Source organism: Phalaenopsis equestris, unplaced genomic scaffold (genome assembly GCF_001263595.1).
Source record: "Phalaenopsis equestris unplaced genomic scaffold, ASM126359v1 Scaffold231576, whole genome shotgun sequence".
Taxonomy (NCBI): Eukaryota; Viridiplantae; Streptophyta; class Magnoliopsida; order Asparagales; family Orchidaceae; genus Phalaenopsis; species Phalaenopsis equestris.
Window position 1 is genome coordinate 157,621 of NW_018249546.1, and position 19,535 is coordinate 177,155.

At 31.7% G+C, this 19,535-nt stretch overlaps 1 protein-coding gene across 1 annotated transcript; it reads left to right on the plus strand.

Annotated features, from left to right (window-relative positions):
• Positions 1-983: 983 nt before the first annotated feature.
• Positions 984-19,535, plus strand: LOC110038146 (rab3 GTPase-activating protein non-catalytic subunit). The gene is made up of 8 exons (XM_020742916.1): positions 984-1,468; positions 1,551-1,700; positions 1,859-2,044; positions 2,224-2,285; positions 2,400-2,557; positions 5,402-5,550; positions 5,622-5,765; positions 19,123-19,535. The coding sequence occupies exons 1-8, from the start codon at positions 1,118-1,120 to the stop codon at positions 19,300-19,302; spliced, it is 1,380 nt and encodes a 459-aa protein (XP_020598575.1). The 5' UTR covers positions 984-1,117; the 3' UTR covers positions 19,303-19,535.

Below are 19,535 nucleotides of genomic sequence, written 5' to 3' on the forward strand. Positions count from 1 at the left end.
GGTTATGTAAAGGTAACAAGGATCCTATCTTTATTTCAGTAGTCTGACACTTTTATGAGCACATTTATTTAGCTTAATTTGATTGCAAAAGAACCATCAACTTTATTGTCTGATGACCATCTAAATGTTGATAAATGTTAAAAGTATATTGCAAGGAAAATTATGCTATTGTGTGAATCATGCAAGGAATGCAAGGAAAATTAAGATTCTCAGATAAATCACCTTGTGTAATTACATGGACAATCACCTTACTTTATTAAGGTTTTCCTTGTTGATAATCACTATTAGAATATGATAAATCTTTTAAAACATAAAATTTATGAAATATTGCCTTTTAAGGGTCTTTTAGGCTATACAAATTAGTGAAGAGCAAAAAACATTTCTGGTTTAACAATTCAGTTGGAAATGATTTATATGGATCAATTGAAGATGAGGAATGACGAGGCTTCCAAGGTTAATAACTGAAGATATCTAATGCTGATAATTGTCATATATATTAATGGCAAATTAGTTTATTCAAATTTTACTTATCTGATACTAAAAGCATTGAATTTTTATATTTTCTTGTGATAAATCAGGTCAGTCATTATTACAATAAGCATTATTATGAGATATTGATATCCCTTGTTTGATGTGATCAGAAATATTTGAGTTATGTAAATATAACTCAATTTTTTTGTATTTCCTTGTCTTGACAACTGAAATTTAATATTGTTGAGAAAATTACAAATTCTACGTGACAGATTGTTCATTTAATTAAAAAAATCTACAAATAAATTGTTTACAAAACACACAAAACAAATAGCTAAACATCTTATCTACAGCAGAGACAGAATAATCATTTATCCAGAATTAATTATTTTTTAAACGCACAAATTAAATAGTTATACAGCTTATTCAGATCAGTTGTTCATGAACAAATTATCAGAATAAGTTATTTATCTGAACTAATAAGATGTTTGAAGCCTTTGGGCTGTAAACTCCTCGGTTCTAGCCCTTTTTCGCCGCAGATCCGAGTTGCGTATTCACTTGCAACGAGTTCGAATCAGGTCAGATCTCATCGTCTTCTTTCTCTCCCTCCGCCCATTTTCCTTTCTGCTTCATCCTTCTACCCGGCATGGCACGGCGGAGTCACTTCACCGACCTTTGCTGCATCGCTTGCAGCGAGCTCGAAGATCTTGGCGCTGGTGAGCGCGAGGGATGGCTCTCAGACCCTTCCTTACTAGCCACTCTACACCCACAGGCCCTCGCCCTAGCTCACACTTCCCTCTCCCTCCTTCTTCTTCTTCCACTCGATCCATCTTCTTCCCGACGCCGAACCACCGTCCGCCCATCTCTCTCCGCTGAAGAGGGTCGCATTTCGGCGATCGAATGGCTTCCCTTCGCCGATCTCCTCACTATCGCCCTCGGCTCCTCTGCTGGATTCCTCCTTATTTACTCTCTAGCGGGTGATCTTATCCACAAACAGGTAAGTTAGTCTTCTTTTTCATCATCTCCCAAATTTGTTATGGTTTCTAGTTTTCATTCTCATGTTTGTTGCATTCGTGTAGCTTGTGCATCCCGGTCGTATTCTGAGGTTGCGATTCCGGGAAAAGAGGGGGGAATCTCTCCTAGATGCTGCAGGTGCTGCAGCTTCTTCAGAAGAACTTTGCGTTATTTTACCTGGGGTTGTTGCTCGCTTCGATGGCTCAGATATACAGGTCATTTTCCAATAAGGAAGATGCTTTTATGATGAGAGTTCTCTTTATACAAGAAATTAGTTGTTTTTTCTTTCTTGAAATAATTAGTTGTTTTTTCTTTCTTGAAATAATTTGTTGTTTTTTTCCCACCTTTTAATGAGAGTTCTATTGAAGCGCAGAGCCTGTTTCGAAGATGGTTAGAAGAGGAAGGATCCCGGGCGTGGAATAACAGGTTTACCACCGAGGACGGAGATGATAGTCCCTATGGGAGGATACCGTTCCAGCTGTGGAGTGTAAGTAAGTACGGGTCATGCTTGGATGCTGCTATTGTGGGGATAATGCCTCCTCCATTGCTGGAGCTCCAGGTAAATGGCCTTCTTCTGAGTAGAGCCCGTATTAGTAGCTTTCAAGTTATTTCATCTTCAGTAGTATCTTTCCTATTTCTGCCTAAATGCCATTTTTCTTCTGCTAAAATAGACAATTTTAATGGATAATCTCTGAGTCTATGCTGGTATTGAATTCAGCTCCTTTTATTACTGGGCAGTCGAGTCAACGTTACTACTGTGCAATTACTGTTGGAGAAAATGCTGTAATTTCAGCTTTTAGGTAAGTTAGGATCACCGTCGATCATTTTTGGAGTATTACTTCTGAAGTTGCTGTTGTGATTTTTGTAGTTTCATAGAACTAGAATGTTTCTGATTTCCTTTCTCCGGTGATCAGGCTTTCTGAGGATAGGAACCGATCTATTGTTGGAGCAATTTTATCTAAGGTCGTCCCTGTTACTTTTTCAACCCTAGCATCATTTTCCAAAATGATATGGCGAACTGAGCAGTCCTTTTCGAAGAATCCTCGTGTGGTTTTACAGCCATTTGCCAAAGGTGGGAATCCAGTTGCATTTGTTTTCTTTTAAATTTTACTTTGATTGAGATTGTGGCTTTGCATGCAGAAAAAAGGATTTGCAATAGCAATCAATCTACAGCCATTTTTCTATTCTATTTTTTAAAAGTAAGAATTTGTGTATAATGAAACTAGCTTAAAGTTACTGCCAAGCACCGCAACTAGAACAGGACCATATAAACGTAATTTACAGATTTATCCATTCTGACCTATATTATATTGGAAGAATCACCATCATGATAATGTATGACTCAAAATTATGTGGTGTTCTCTATCAAAAAACATTCCATTATGTATGTTCTTCAATTGTCCTTTGTGTATGTTAAATAATTCTATGGTTCATTCACAGAAAAAGGAAGAGTTTTTGTTGTTAACAATCATGGATGGATTTTAGGATTGAGTCAAAGGCTCATTCTCACAGAGTTATTGTGTGCCATTTTGTTGGTATTTACAATTTTATGATGGAGAAAAAGAAACTTAAAGCTATTTCAAGAGGAGTGTTAGTTATTTTGAAAATGGTTAGAATGAACAACACAACTTCGCTCAATGTATAGTAAAAGCGTTCTATATTTTTACTGTAGTTCTAGCAACTAAGGGTCCGCTTGGGGCAGTTGTAGCTGTTTGAAAAGCAGTTGTGAAGCTGCCGAAGAAACTGTTCAAAAAGCTGTGGTTGTTATTATGAAATTTTTTTTAAAAAAAAAGTCAGTTCGCAACTTTCGAGTAGCCACCGGTAGCCAGTTGTGGTGGGAAATCCCAGCTTTAGCTGCAGCTTTTTGAGAATGCAGTTTTTACCTGCAGTTTTTTGAGAATGCAGGCAAACTGAAACTATGGTCGGCAGCGCGCCGCCGCCCCAAATGCACCCTAAATTTTGAAATGAACTATTCAATATATAGTTAGTATTGCTTCATTCCAGTTAATTGCAAAAACTGAAAGCCTATCAGAAAGCAATTCTGTTAGCAAAATGTTAAATTTGTGTGTTGACTTTGCTTTGGTAATAACCATCTATTATTAAGAGAATCTTGCAGACTTATGGTTGCTTTAATGCGTAAGGGAGAAATTCAGAAACGAGAATAATGGAAGATTTAGATTGACAGTCTGAACTATTTGGGCTGTACTGTTGCAATAACTGAAAGCTTATCATAAAGCAATATGGTTATTGAAATTTTACATTTTTATGTTGAATTTGCTATCGTAGTAACCACACTAATATTAAGAGAAGCTTATATACTTAGGTTGCTTTAATGCATTAGGGAGAAATTCAGAAACAAGAATAATGGAAGATTTAGTTTGACAGTCTGAACTATTTGGGCTTTACTGTCTAATTAGTATCTCTAGAATGCAATGCTTAAGATTGAGGCCAGTAACTTTTGTCAGTTTTGCTGATTCTACATTTTCTTGTATGTTCAAGAATGAAACCTGTGACCTTTCTAATAAAGCAGCTTTAGAAACTTTTAAGCCACCAAAGTGAATTTGGCGTGCAAACTGACAATTAAGGTTTCAATAAAGTTCATCCTTGAAAGTAACTTTCCTTTGATGTAGTTGATGAAATTTCAGTCTTCAAAATAAGCACTTAAGTTTTTATTTTTAATTTTTTTTTTCTTAAAGTTGATGTCAGCACCGCCTATGCCCAGGAACCAAATCTATCCATTATGCAGCCATATCTCATTCGTTTGCATGTGCATATGAAATATGTTCTGTTGATTTGAGGATTCTTATAATCTGACAGTATTGAGGATGCCCATGTGACGTTAATTAACTGCATGATTTATTTCTCCAACATTTAGTGTAGGCAGATTGGTTGTATTATCTCGTAGAAGTTTCATGTTTGATTCAAATTTATCATTGAGTAACAACAGATATTTATTAACAAGAACTACAAGGGACATGGAATAGAAAAGTAGAGATAGAAAGAGGGAAGAAGGAAGAAAGAGAAAGGCCATAGAATCTATAGTGAAGAGCTTTGGGAATTTGACTAGGTTGCCGAAATACAGTTTTCAGTACCTATGATCTGATATCTCAGGCTTTTTCTGGCTTGTATTTATAAGTTTGGGCTATGGGTATTGGCACCATGGGAAATGCTTTATAATGTAGAAAAAAATATATCTAGATTATCATCCCGTTACAAAAGGTGTATTGTTAAATATATAAATAAATATTCAATTTTCTCAGGCAGGAATTTTAATTTCTTGTATAATTTTAGTTTGTTGAAGTCACTTATTTGTTGGTTAGAGTTACCAATTTATCTTTTGGAAGTCACCATTTTACTGAATTTACTTATTTAATTTTTTGTGTGGTGTCGGGTTGACCCGCCAACTTAAAAGTATTTCGAAACTAATCCGCTAACTCAAAATGGACTCAAAATTGACATGTCAATCCAAAATTGACCCGAATAGCTATTATTTTATGTTAAATGTGTTATAAGGGTCAGGTTTGGGTTAGCAGGTCGGGTTTGCTTGTGACTTTTTGACCCGTTTAATATCAGATTGGATCCGAACTCGAACCTGACCTGCGAACCCGATTTGATACCTCTACTAATTATGCATCTTGTTTGGTCTGAGAATGTAACTTGCTTTCCAATCTATTGGAAATACTTTGAATAGACATTCATTCATGCATAAGAACATTAAGCTGCAATATGCTGCTGGATCCTAATAAGGCTGCTATGTTTAAGGATGACTTTCAGACGCTTAGTTGCATTTTCTAGTTTTTAACCATCATACCCAATTTATGCTATCGATTTTATGCTTGAATGCAAATTTAAGAAAGAAACATCAATGCGCATAGTACAAGTCATGTACTTATTTCTAGCAGCATATTTGTGGCAGCTTCACCTTTGACGTGCTTGAAAGATTCACCTAGGAAAGGAGAGAAACTTGCTGTCAGCCCTAGTGGTACATTAGCTGCGATAACAGATTCTCTTGGAAGAGTTCTTTTGCTAGATACTCAAGCTCTTGTTGTTGTACGACTTTGGAAGGTACATCTTTTAATTCATTACATTTGGGTTTTAATTTTTCTTGACTGTTTACGATTTTTTACATCTTTTAGGGGTACCGAGAAGCATCATGTCTTTTTATTGAGGCTCTGATTAACAAAGACAGAGCATCGACAAGTTCCAATTACACTGGACAAAGAAAAAATGACTACTCCTTGTGTCTAGCGATCCATGCACCACGTAAAGGGATTATTGAGGTAAGCTGCTAGAAAGAATATGTTTCTAATTTTTAATTGTTTCTACAGTCTGTTTCCATGAACTAATCTCGATGTTCCATCTGTCTACCAAGCCTAATGGGTGTACGTTGTACCACTCTTTATGTGGCACTTGCATATTTTTATTTGCTAAAATAACTTGCTTTTTTTTATTAGAGAAGAAATCACTTTATTTTCTCCTGTTTTCTGTGTATAATCATACAAAGTTTTAATTACAGGCTACATAAAATGTTTTAGAAATTTGAGTAATTATGTTAAATGTTGGTATTTTTGTCGCTGCCATTGCCGGTCCTAAGCCCGGATATGAAAAGTGGAGGGTTGCGTTATGTAGTCGACAACCAACGTAAAACTTGTCGAAAAATCATGTCATGAATCCTTTTAATCATTGTGCAAGTGTTAGGGTGTCATCTGGAAGTGACGCATTGTATGACCTAAATACAATAAAAAGTGTGCAAGTGTCACTACACTGGCGCCCAGGTGTTGTGTCAAATAAGTAAGGGTACCCACATCACAAATGAATGCGGGTAAAAGAATTAGTTCATGAAACTAATGAAATTAATATTATGATAGAATCTTGGAATATAGGTATTCTCAATGGTAAATTAATGAAATTAGTTGACATTATGATTCATAGAAAAATTAATATCTTATGTATTCAAGAATCTAAATAGAAAAAACTAAAGAGATTGATCACACTATATGACCTGAATATAATGAAAAGTAAGGGTCGATACACTGTCGGACAGGTGTAGTGTCAACTAAGCAAGAGTTTCTACATTATAGACAAATGCAGACCAAAAAATTATTCCATGAAACTAGTATTAGGATTGGATCTTGGAATGTATGTGTTTTCACAGGTTAATGAAATTAGTCGATATTATGGTTCATGGGAAATTTAATATCTTATGTATTCAAGAATCTAAATGGGTTGGAGAAAAGAAAAAACTAAAGAGATTGATATTGATAACTTAGGTTTTAAATTTTGGTATTCTGATAAGAGTCGCACTAGAAATGTTGTAGGTGTAATTATAGATAAGAGATTGGAGATAGAATTATAGCATTTAAGATTATTATTGATAATGAGATTTTTGATGTTATAAGTTGTTATGCTCCTCAAGTAGTTAAGATTTTTATATTATAAGTGCTTATACTCCTCATGTAGGTTTAGATATAATAGGGTCTAAAAAAAATTCTGGAATGACTTAGAAAATTTAATATCTTATGTATTCAAGAATCTAAATGGGTTGGAGAAAAAACTAAAGAGATTGATAACTTAGGTTTTAAACTTTGGTATTCTGATAAGAGTCGCACTAGAAATGTTGTAGGTGTAATTATAGATAAGAGATTGGAGATAGAATTATAGCCTTTAAGATTATTATTGATATTAAGATTTTTATATTATAAGTGCTTATACTCCTCATGTAGGTTTAGATATAATAGGGTCTAAAAAAAATTCTGGAATGACTTAGAAGACTTCATACAAATGATACCTCTTAAAGAAAGAATTTTTATTGGAGGAGATTTAAATGGACATGTTTGTAGAGTGGTAGAAGATTTTTGAAATATTCATGGTGGCTACAGTTTTGGAGTGACTAATGAAGAAGATAGAGTCATTTTAGATTTTGTTTTAGCGTATAATTTTGTTATTACTATTATTTTATTCAATAAAAGATACGACAATGTTGTTATTTATAAGAATAGATCTAATAAAACACAAATTGATTATTTTCTTATTAGAAGAAGAGATCGTCGAGATTGTAAAGATTGTAAGGTCATTCCAAGTGAAGATTTAAGTACGCAACATTGATTTTTAGTTCTATATTTTAAGATGAAGAGTTGTAAAATAAAGAATACTAGGATTCATCTTCGTAGAATCAGATGGGGGAATCTAAAAGACAAATAAAATTATTTTTATGAGTAAAATTCAATATTTCAAAATTTGAGATGTGCATGATAAAGCAAATATTATGTGGGAAAAAGTAACAAACACTATTAAACAAGTAGCAAAAGATGTATTTGGAGAATTAAAAAAAGTTTTTATAAATAAAAATTGTTAGTGGTGGAATAATAATGTGTAAGAAAAGATAAAATATAAGAAGTTATGTTATAAAAATTGGTTTAAACGTAAAAGCTTAGAAAACTAGGAAAAATATCAAACAAACTAGGAAAAATATCAAACGTTAGAAAACTAGGAAAAATATCAAACGACATGCAAGGAGTCTAAAAGAACAAACTGTGACGCTGAAAATTCTACTTTTAGTGATCTTTATAATAGATTATATACTAAGGATGATGAAAAATATTTGTATAAACTAGCTAAAAAAAAGAAAAGAAAAGTAAATATTTAACTCAAGTAAAGTGTATTAAAGATGAAAATCAAAAAGTGTTTTTCTTAGAAAAAAATATTCAACATTGGTGGGTGAGTGGTGGGTGAGTTATTTTGATAAATTTTGATAAACTTGTTAATGCAGTTTCTAAACATATGATTGACCTTAGTGATCTTAGTATCATTAATAATAATAAAACGTATCATTATTACGGTCGTGTTAGTAAAAAAGAAGTTGAAGAGACTTTAAAGAAAATCAAGAGTTGAAAGTCTGTAGGATCTGATGATATCCCAATTGAAGCGTGAAAATATTTAGGAGATTTGAGAGTTTCTTGGAGAGTTTCTTGGCAGTTTCTTGGCTTATTAAACTCTTTAATATTATTTTAAAAACTAAAAATATGTCTGAGGAGTGGAGGAGGAGTATTTTGGTCCCTATTTTTAAGAATACAGGGGATGCACAAGAGTGTGCAAATTAGAGAGGAATTAAGTTGATGTGTCATACTTTAAATTTATGGGAGAGGGTAATTGAACATAGGTTAAGACGTATTATTTGGTTTTATGTCGGTCAGGTCTACTATGGAAGCTATCCATTTATTGATAGGTTTGATGGAGAAGTTCAGATATAATAAGGAGGATCGACATTTGATTTTTATTGATTGAGAAAAAGCTTAAGATAAAGTTCCAGGAGATATCCTTTGGAGAGTTTTTGAGAAGAAAGGTATTGATTTGACCTATATTCAAGTCATTAAAGATATGTATACTAGAGCTATTACTTTTGTTCAAACTGAAGGAGGATTGACCAAATATTTTTCTATTTCTGTTGGATTGCATCAGGGATCAGCTTTAAGCCCATATCTTTTTGCTTTAGTTATGGATGGTCTTACTTGGAGATTTAACTCAAGTAAAGTGTATTAAAGATGAAAATCAAAAAGTGTTTTTCTTAGAAAAAAATATTCAACATAGGTGGACGAGTTATTTTGATAAACTTTTAATGTTGTTTCTGAAAATACGATCGGACATTAGTAATCTTAATATGGTTAATAATAATAAAACGTGTCATTTTTATCGCCGCATAAGTAAAAAAAGAAGTTGAAGTAGCTTTACAGAAAACCAAGGGTGGAAAGTCTGTAGGACCTGATGATATCCCAATTGAAGCATGAAAATATTTAGGAGATTTGGGACTTTCTTGACTTACTAAACTCTTTAATATTATTTTAAAAACTAAAAAGATGTCTGAGGAGTGGAGGAATAGTATTTTGGTCCCTTTTTCTAAGAATAAAGGGGATGCACAAGAGTTTGCAAATTATAGAGGAATTAAGTTGATGTGTCATGAGTGGCTCCACACTTAGAGAAAGTCGTCTTACATGGTTTGGTGGATGAGTGGCTTTACACTTAGAGACAAAATGTGAAATGAATATATCTGTGATAGGGTTGGTGTAGCTCCTGTGACAGAAAAAAATAGAGAAAGTCGTCTTAGATGGTTTGGTCACATTACAATTAGGAGAGTAGATGTTTTCGATTCGACTTATGTTAAGAAACGCAGAGGTGGACCTAGGAAGACTTGTCTTATTGTATTAAAAATAATCTTAATTATTTATAACTAAATGAAAATATGACTCTAAATAGGACGCAATGGAGAAAAATGATTCATGTAGCCGACCCCATGTAGTGGGATTAAAGCTTTGTTGTTGTGGCTGTATGGATGGTCTTATTGGACATTTTCAGGAGTATATACCTTGGTGTATGCTTTTTGATGATGATATCCTTCTCGTGGATAAGACGAGAGAAAAAACCCAGGAAAAAACTTAAATTACAGAGGTCTACCTTGGAGTGTAAATGCCTACATTTGAGTAGAACTAAAACTAAATACATGGAATGTAATTTTAGTTGTAATAGCTCCAGTGACAGAAGTGATCAAATTATTAAAAGGTGTGAACGATTTAGATATCTCGGGTTTATTGTTCAATGTGATGGTGCTATAAATGATGTGATGGTGTGATGGTGCTATAAATGAGGATGTTAATAGTAGAATTCAAGTTGGTTGGTTGAAGTGGAGGAATGCTTCGGGTCTTTTATGTGATAAAAAGGTACCTCTTAGACTGAAAGGAAAATATTATAAGATGGTGGTGAGACCTGCAATACTCTGGCGCTGAATGTAATGTTGGCCTTTAAAAGAGAAGCATAATACTAAGTTAAGTGTTGTCGAGATGAGAATGATTAGGTGGATGAATGGCTTTACACTTAGAGACAAATGCTTTAGGCTTTACACTTAGAGACAAATTGTGAAATTATTATATCCGTGATAGGATTAGTGTAACTCCAGATAATCGTCTTAGATGGTTTGGTCACATTAAAAGTCGACCATCTGATGATCATATTAGGAGAGCAGATATTTTAGATTCGACTTATGTTAAGAAAGACAGAGGTTGACTTAAGAAGACTTGGGCTTATTGTACAAAAAATTATCTTAATTTATTAAAATTAAATGAAAATATGACACTCAATAGGACGCAATGGAGAAAAAGGATTCATGTAGTTGACTCCACGTAGTAGGATTAAGGCTTTGTTGTTGTTGTTGTTGGTATTCTTGTCGCTTGCTTAATTACTTTTATTTCTCTACCTTTTCCTTTATTTTTTGCACTAATTTTGAGTTACGGACTTTTCTAAAGCGATGGAGAAATCTGAATTGTTATTCTAACATGTTGGTATAGTTTGAATTTGCCTTTAAAAATGAGGTTCTTTTATCTTCATTTATGATTCATGGACACTTAAGAGTTGTAATCGAGCAAAGTCGAGCTAATTATATTATAGTTCGGACTTAGCTTGGTATAATTATAAATTGTTCATTTTCGGCTTGAGCTTATGTCGAGCTTTCATATATTTTTCAAGCTTGACATGTTTAAATTTTTTAATATTTGAATTTGTTTTGTACTTGATTTGTTTATGACAAGTGAATAAGTATTTAAACGAGCTAAAAATTCAAACGTGTATCTAGATTTTCATAGAAAAAATTAAATGAATAATTTTATAAATTTAATCACACCTATTAATTTATCGATTAAAAATTCTTTAGAAATGAAATTTAACTCATGAATCATAATCATATGGAATGTAATATCTCATATTTTAGCATGATCATACTTCCAAGTTTGGACTCAACTCCCACATTCAGATATAGGTGTTGGTTTTCCCATAGTGATATGCACTTGTCATTTTCCTAACTTTTTTTAATAATTTTATAGATGTATTTTATATTGAGTTGTTGCACCATTCTTATTCTTAATCATATATAACTTACAATAATTAAATTTTACTTTATTATTATCATTTTTTAATCGGATATAATTTATGAGCAAAGTGGAAAAAGGGTGATAAACGAGTGACTAGAGTTTCAGAAATACTTGCACGCAATGATCTCCCTGTTGACTTAGATGCTTGCACGTCGTAGTAGCTTTCATCGTCTTGAATTTCTTATACATGTCCAGAGAGAGAGAGAGTCAAAATTGAGAGTTATAAACATAATGTGAAAATATCTCTATATATTGATTAGTCAAGGTTTTGAGCAATGCTTTGATCGTCTTGAACTTCCTATACATGTACATAATATGTATATATGGCTCTTATGCCAATTTTTTATTTCAATAATAAATTTGATAGTAGCTTTCATACAAATATTTGATGATGTTGCCGACTATTTTTCCATATATAAACATAATGTGAAAGTATAAATAGAATATAAAAGGAGCTTAATATTATATTTATAAGACTTACAGTGTAAAATACACATAGTTTTACTAGAACAAGGAGACTAAAGGCTTAAAAATTTTCAGCACATAAGCTAATCCAAAAACTTGTTTTAAATAGAGGACTATGGGAACGAACTTTAATATATAAAATTCACATAAGCAGAAAAAACTTGAATGGTTAAATTTTGGATGAAATTGTGTATTTCTTTATTAATAATTGGTGCAGGATAGTTGTAAGATTAAATTTATTTATTTTGGGGATAAATGCTGGGTCTATTTTCACCAAATGATTACATACATAGCACTCAAAACTATCAATATTATATATCTCACGCAGAAATTTAAATATTTACATTTTATCACTTAAAATATTCAAATAAAAACAAAGTTAGCACTTTGTTGAAAACTTATCTTGTCACATGTCTATCTGGGAGCTTTTGTGAGCTTTGCATTAGCGGTACAAGGAGGAGAAAGTTGGGAGTTTTGGAGGTTTTTGTACACTGCTATCCCATTGTCGAGGAGAAAGATGAGAGTTTTGGAGGTCTTTGTATGTCGCGATTCCTTCGTCGAGGAGAAAGTTAGAGTCCAGTAGTTTCGGAGGTCTCTATACGACGCAATCCCGCCACGTGGGAGTTTTGGAGGTCTATATACATTGCAATCCCTTTCGCCATCGACGAAGGAGAATGATGGGAGTTTTGGAGATTTGTACGCTGCATTCTCTTTGCGACTTGAAGGACAATGATTGGAGTTTTAGAGGTCTTTGTATGCTACGATCCTATCATATGATGATTGCTTTCCCTTTCGGCAAGATCGTCTAACACCGTAACACTAGGTACCATACGGTGTAAATATTTAAGTGTTAGAGGTATAATATTGATAGTTTTGAGTGTTATGTATGCAAATCCCCCTAGATTTTTTTTTATTCTTGATTGTTATTACATAAGTGGTGGTAGGGTCTATCTATATCTTATGACAATTATTTTTTGTAACTTCCCAATTATCTACCATGTCTTTGCTTCCTTCTGAGGCTCTTTTTGATTGAGATATGTTTTCTTTTTCTTCTTTTGAAAAAAATCTATCAGCTATTTTTGTAATTTTTCTATGGATTCATTCGAGAAATTTTGTCCAAGATTTACTTGAATGAACTGCAGGGAAAAATCTTATTTTTGATGTGTTTTGTAAAATAGTTTCTTATTAGAATTAATAATATTTTACATGGATTTAAGTTTTTCTTCGATTTAATGGTCGTCCATTTAATAAAAAAAAAATTAAGTATGCACTTACAATTTATTGAGACTTGTTCAATTTCAAGATTTCATGACCAAATTCAAGATATCTAACATTTGGTAAAAAATAAAAATTTTGATTGTCCTTGATAGAATTTTTGCAATATGAGGAAGATTGGAGGTGAAAGGATTTGTGTGATTGCACTAAAATTATTCCACAATTTACAAAAATAGCTGGGTATTTTTAACGTTATAATCTATGCCATAAGAACATATCCATGAATACTTGCATCTCAGATTAAGCATATAGAAAGCTTTGCTCATTGCTTATATATATGTCCAGTAATTAAAAGAGATTGTTCGGCTAATATTTGATTGTGAAATTTTATAATCAATAGTCTTTATTATGCAAGCCACATTAGCCTAATGTTTGAGAGTTTTCTTTCAAATCAAGAGGCACTGGTTTATGTCCTTGCATATGTGATGTGCGTGTGTTTGCGTGTATGGGAAAAAAACAAATAAAAAAAAAGTCCTGATTTGAATGGGCATGAGACCCCATTTTTATGATGAATTATTTGAATGCTTGCATCTTGGATTAAGAATATAGAAAGCTTTGCTCATTGCTTCCATATATGTCTATTAATTAAAAGAGATTGTTTGTGATAAATTGATGGTGGAGTTTTATAATCAATAGTCTTTTTTATGCAAGCCACATTAGCCTAATGGTTGAGAGTTTTTTTCAAATCATGAGGTTTTGAATTCATGGCTTTGCCTATGCCGTGTCTGTGCGTTTGAGTGTGGTAAAAAGTTAAAATAAAAAAGACTTGATTTGAATGGGCGTGAGACCCCATTTTTTATCGTGAATTATTTTACAAATAGTAGCCTTATTATACTCAATTGATTTGGTTAACTTATGTTGAATTTTGGCTCGCTTTAATGAGATTAAGATTGCTTCTTAGATGTTTCTATCATCAATTATTTCTTTTGATAAGGAACTATCTTTGACAGACTTTTCTAAATTTATCAAGGTATTGTAATATGATAATCATCAACATTGATTTCAATAATAACTTTTATACATATGTTTGGCTTTGATTCAAGAAGTTTTTTAAAAGATTTTCCTTGTCCTGATATTTTTTTGTGATCGAATTAGATAAGATTCCTTTGTACATTCTTGTTGAGGGGATCCACAAAAATAAGTGGTAAGATTTATCATTAGAGAAGAAGGCGAATTAATTCATTTTCTTCGACTGTGGAAGGAGCACACTCCTGGAGTAGTTAGGAGTGTCATAGACCCTTTTCTTTTGAGGGTGGTCTGCCCCTAATTTATCCTGTAAAAATTCACAAGTTAGAAAGTCATAAAGAGAGTTTATTTCTTCTTTAATTTATTCAATCTCAAAATAAAAAATTAAGAGATGTGCTTGCAAAGTCATAAAAATTTGTTTGACCCCAAAATTTTTAATAATTTTGAAAATGATGGATTTATCTGCTTTATAATTTATCCGTAATAAAATTTCGTAGTTAATAAATTATCTTAAAACATGGAAATGAATTTAACAATAGCGAGCATTTCTATTTTAACGATGGAGTACTTCAATTGTGTTATATTTCATCTACATTAGGTAAAATGAATAACTTCTTTCTTAAAAGTGGTTAAGTTTCATTATTTAAGTATTCTGCTATATCCTAGATTGTACAAGTTATCAACTTTAACAATTTTGAAATTATTTGGATTAACGTGATTGATACAAGAGAAATTTTTTGCTATGATTTGAAGTTTTTTTATTGCACGTGTATAGTCAATCATAGTATGGTATTTTTCTCGAGCTTATCAAAAAATGGAACAAATTCTTGAACTAAATTTTGATAAATATCTGTTACATAATTAAGGGCTCTTAAAAATCTTTGTTTTTTTATTTTTGTTGGTATTTTGGTTGAAAATTTGTCTACGAAATCCAAATTGATTATGAGAAATCTTTGTAATATGTCTTAACCTATGTTCAATTACCCTCTCCCATAACTTTAAAGTATGACACATCAACTTAATTCCTCTATAATTTGCACTCTCTTGTGCATCGAAATGGGGAATTCTTAGAAATGGGGACCAAATTACTATTCATCCACTCCTCAGGCATCTTTGTTAGTTTTAAAAATAATATTAAAGAGTTTAGTAAGCCAAGAAACTCTCAAATCTCTTATATATTCCCACATTTCAATTGGGATATCATCAGGTCCCACAGATTTTTCACCTTTCGTTTTATTTAAAGCCTTTTGCAATTTTTTTTTACTAATGCAATGATAAAAGTAAAACATTTTAATATTATTAACGATACTCAGATTACTAAAGTCGATCTTATTTTCAGAAACTTCATTAAAAAGTTTGTCAAAATAGTTCACCCACCTATGTTGAATATCTTTTTTCTAAGAACAATACCCTTTGATTTTCATCTTTAATACACTTTACTTGAGTTAAATTTTTTACTTTTATTTTTGTTTGACTAGTTTATAAATATATTTTTCACTCTCTTTTGTATCTAATATATTATAAATATCACTAAAAGAAATTTTTTTAGCGTAACATATTGTTCTCTTAGACTCCCTCAAGGCAATTTTTTATTTTTTCCAGTTATCTAAGCTTTTTACATTTAAACCAATTTTTATAACATAATTTATCATATTTTATATTTTCTTACACATTTGTATTCTACCACCAACTATTTTTATTTATAGAAATTTTTTCTTTTGATTATCCAAGTACATATTTTTTCGTTTGTTTAATAGTGTTTGTTATTTTATCTCACATAGAATTTATTTTTTCATGAACATCCTAAATCTTGAATAATTTTTACAACATTATCTTCAAATCTAGGGTATAACAGAATACTTAAACAATGAAACTCACCAACTTTTAAGGAAAAAACTTATTTATTTTATTTAGATAAAATATAACACTATTAAAGTACGTCATTAAAAAATACTTACCATTACTAAATTCTTTTCTAAATTTTGAGATAATTTATTAAATATTAAATTTTTGTTATGAATAGTTTATAGTGCAGCTAAATCTATCATTCTCAAAGATAAAAGTCTCGCAGCCAAATAAATTTTTGCTTCTTTGGCAAGCATAACTCTCAATTTTTTGTTTTGAGGTTGAATATATTAAGTAACAAATTTTCTTTCTGATTTTCTAACTAGTAAGCTCTTATAGGGCAGACGAAGGATGTATCACCCCTAGATGAAGGAATTTGTGAACCCTCCTAACTGTTCTAGAGGAGGATACTTTTTTCATCCTCAAGACAGAGGAGGGGATTCATCTTTTTTCCCGAATGATTAGGTTACCACTTGTTTTTATGGTCACATAAACAAAAATCAACAGAAAAATATTCATCTATTCAGACTACATAAAATAATTCAAGAAAATAAAAATATTTTAAAAAAATTCTTAAAGCAAAGTTGAATATTTGTATGAAAATTGCTATTAAACTTATTGTTAATCAATGGTGAAAATTATCATATTACATTCACGTGGACAATCTTAGAAATTTATATAAAAAATATTTCATTTTCACAAGAATTAATCTATGATAAAAATATTTTTTAAACAATCTTAATCCCATTAAAGTGTATTGAAATTCAGCATAAGCTACAATGAGTTGAGTATATCAACAATGCTGCTATCCATAAAATCTTTCATCATAAACAATGAGGTCTTGCGCCCTTTCAGATCAAGACTATTGATTATAAAGCTCCAGAATCAAATTATCAATAAATAATCTTTTTTTAATTACTGGATTTATATAAAAGCAATGATCAATTTTTTTTATGTTCTGAATCCAACACAAAATATCCTGTTTGCTTTACAAATAATGGGATATTTTTGATGCAATCACACAAATCTTTCTATCTATAATCAAAGAAAAATATTCAGAATGGGCTGAAGTTTTTACTCACATTGTCAAAACCTCATTGGAATTTCTTGTCGAAAAAGTCATAATTTTTATTTTTTATCCAATGTCAAATACCTTGGCTTTGATTTTTTAATCTTAAAATTCAGCGAGACTCATTAAATCATAAGCGCTTATTTAGAAATTTTCTTTTCTATTAAATTATGGATGACCATTAAAATCAGACAATCTTAAATCCATTGATAGGTCATTAATTCCAATAAAGAGTTCATTTATAAAACATATTGGAAAGAAGATCTCTCTCTGAATTATCGACGAAATTTCTTAATGATCCTCAAGTAAAGATTGAAAATGTTGCTTCCAGTTCTTTTTTCATGAGGTAAAAAAGAAAAAAATGTTCAGTAAGAAGGAGCTTTACAAGTCAGCAATGACATTTTAGATAATTGGGTAGAGTTTCAAAAATAATTGTCAATTAGGATCATGATTGCAACTGGTATTTATTCAATTCCAATCAAGAAAAAAATTATTCTCAAGCTATTTGATGAAGTGGACCCTACTACTATTTATCCTTAACAACGATGACCACGACGACAACAACGACAACCGCAAGCCTTTATCTTACTAAGTGCAATAAATATTAAGTACACAGAATAAAAAAAATTAATCTTACAGTTATCCTGCACCAATTATTAATATATAAATTCACTTTTTTATATAAAATCCAATTAGTCATGCTTTTTGTGATTATGTGAAATTTATGTATTATAAGACGTTTTGAAATATGTTCCTAGAATTATCTATTTAAGCAAGTCCTTTGTCAGCTTCTGCGCTAAAAATTTTTTAGTCTGTAATCTCTGTATTCTTGTAAAACTTTGATTTTTTTATATGCAATTCTTCTACTTATATTAAGCTCCTTTTATATTTTCATATTATGTTTACACATATATATATATATATATATATACACACACAGAGAGAGAGAGAGAGAGAGAGAACAACATTAACAAGGATTGATCCCACTAAGTTGAGTCGGCTACATGAATCCTTTTTCTCCATTATCCTATAGAGTGTCATATTTTCATTTAATTCTAATAGATTAAGATCATTGTTTATATAATATGCCAAGTCTTTTTAGGTCTACCTCTGTCTTTCTTAACATAAGCTGAATCTAAAATATCTACTCTCCTAACCTGATCATCTGATGGTCATCGTTTAATGGGACCAAACCATCTAAGATGACTCTCTCAAATCTTTTCTGCAAATGGAGCTACACCAAAGATTTCACGGATAGATTCGTTTCACATTTTGTCTCTAAGTGTCAAGTCATTTATCCACCTAAGCATTCTTATCTCTGCTACACTGAACTTTGTTATGCTTCTCTTGTAATGGCCAACATTCGCCATAAAGCATTGTTGTTCTCACCACCATCTTATAAAATTTTTCTTTTAAGCATAAGCGGTACTTTTCTATCACACAATAGGCCCAATGCATTCCTCCACTTCAACCAACTTGAATTCTACTAATTACATCCTCATTTACATCACCATCACTTTGAATAATATACCCGAGATATATAAAACGATCACACATTTTAATGATTTGATCACCCATAGTTACAACTCTGCCACTAGAGCTATCACTACTAAAATAACATTCCATGAATTCAGCTTTAAATCTACTCAAACGAAGGTCTTTAGACTCCAATGTAAACCTCTATAATTCAAGCTTTTCTTGAACTCCTCTAGTCTTATTCACAAGAAGTATTTCATCAACAATAAGCATACACCAAGGTGCATCCTTCTGTATATGTACAGTAAGAGAGAGCACGAGAGAATAAAAAAACTAATTAAAAAAAAAAATTGATTCAAGATGGTTTGATTAAAATTGGAGCTCAGGCAGCTTGAAATCGAATTTTTTTAAGCCATGAGCCAACTTTGACCTCTGCTTGATCTTACTTCGACCGAGGACCATATGAGCTTGAAATGAAAACATCCACAGTACTATTTTAAAGCTCCTCTACTAACAGTTTGTTAAACCTTCCAATTATGTTGATCTATTTTATTTTTATTTTTATTTTTATTTTTATTTGTTATATTTTGCTTTTAAGATATTCATATTTCCAATCACAAATTGTAGATTTGGAAGATGCGAACTGGACCTCGGCTGCTTACTGTGCCATGCCCCAAAGGAAGCATAATTCTGCAATCCTCATCCAGGTCTGTAGCATCAAATTCATCTTCCTACAATCCTCTTGAGGCTTTCTTGCTGAACGGAGATTCAGGACAGTTATCAGTATTGAACACATCAATTGGTTAACTAACCAAAATCTTAGACCTTTTGATTTAAAATTAATAAATAAATCTGCTAAGCTTTTGCTTATTTTCATAATGCTTATAGCAGAAAATTTGACTTGCTTGCTTGCCTTTCCCTTTTCTAGCGCCGGTGGTGTTGGTAGTGTAAATGTGTCATCATATTTCTGCAGTAATACTTCATTTATTTACTAGTAATTTCTCATCTTATCTGCATTTCCGTTGAGTGGAAAAAATTTC

What these genes read in the sequence shown, in the direction of transcription:
- LOC110038146 (XM_020742916.1), top strand. Translation starts at nt 1,118, where the DNA reads ATGGCACGGCGGAGTCACTTCACCGACCTTTGCTGCATCGCTTGCAGC. An exon ending in CTCCATTGCTGGAGCTCCAG is followed by an intron (nt 2,045 to 2,223) that starts GTAAATGGCCTT and finishes ATTACTGGGCAG; the next exon opens with TCGAGTCAACGTTACTACTG. An exon ending in GCTGTAATTTCAGCTTTTAG is followed by an intron (nt 2,286 to 2,399) that starts GTAAGTTAGGAT and finishes TCCGGTGATCAG; the next exon opens with GCTTTCTGAGGATAGGAACC.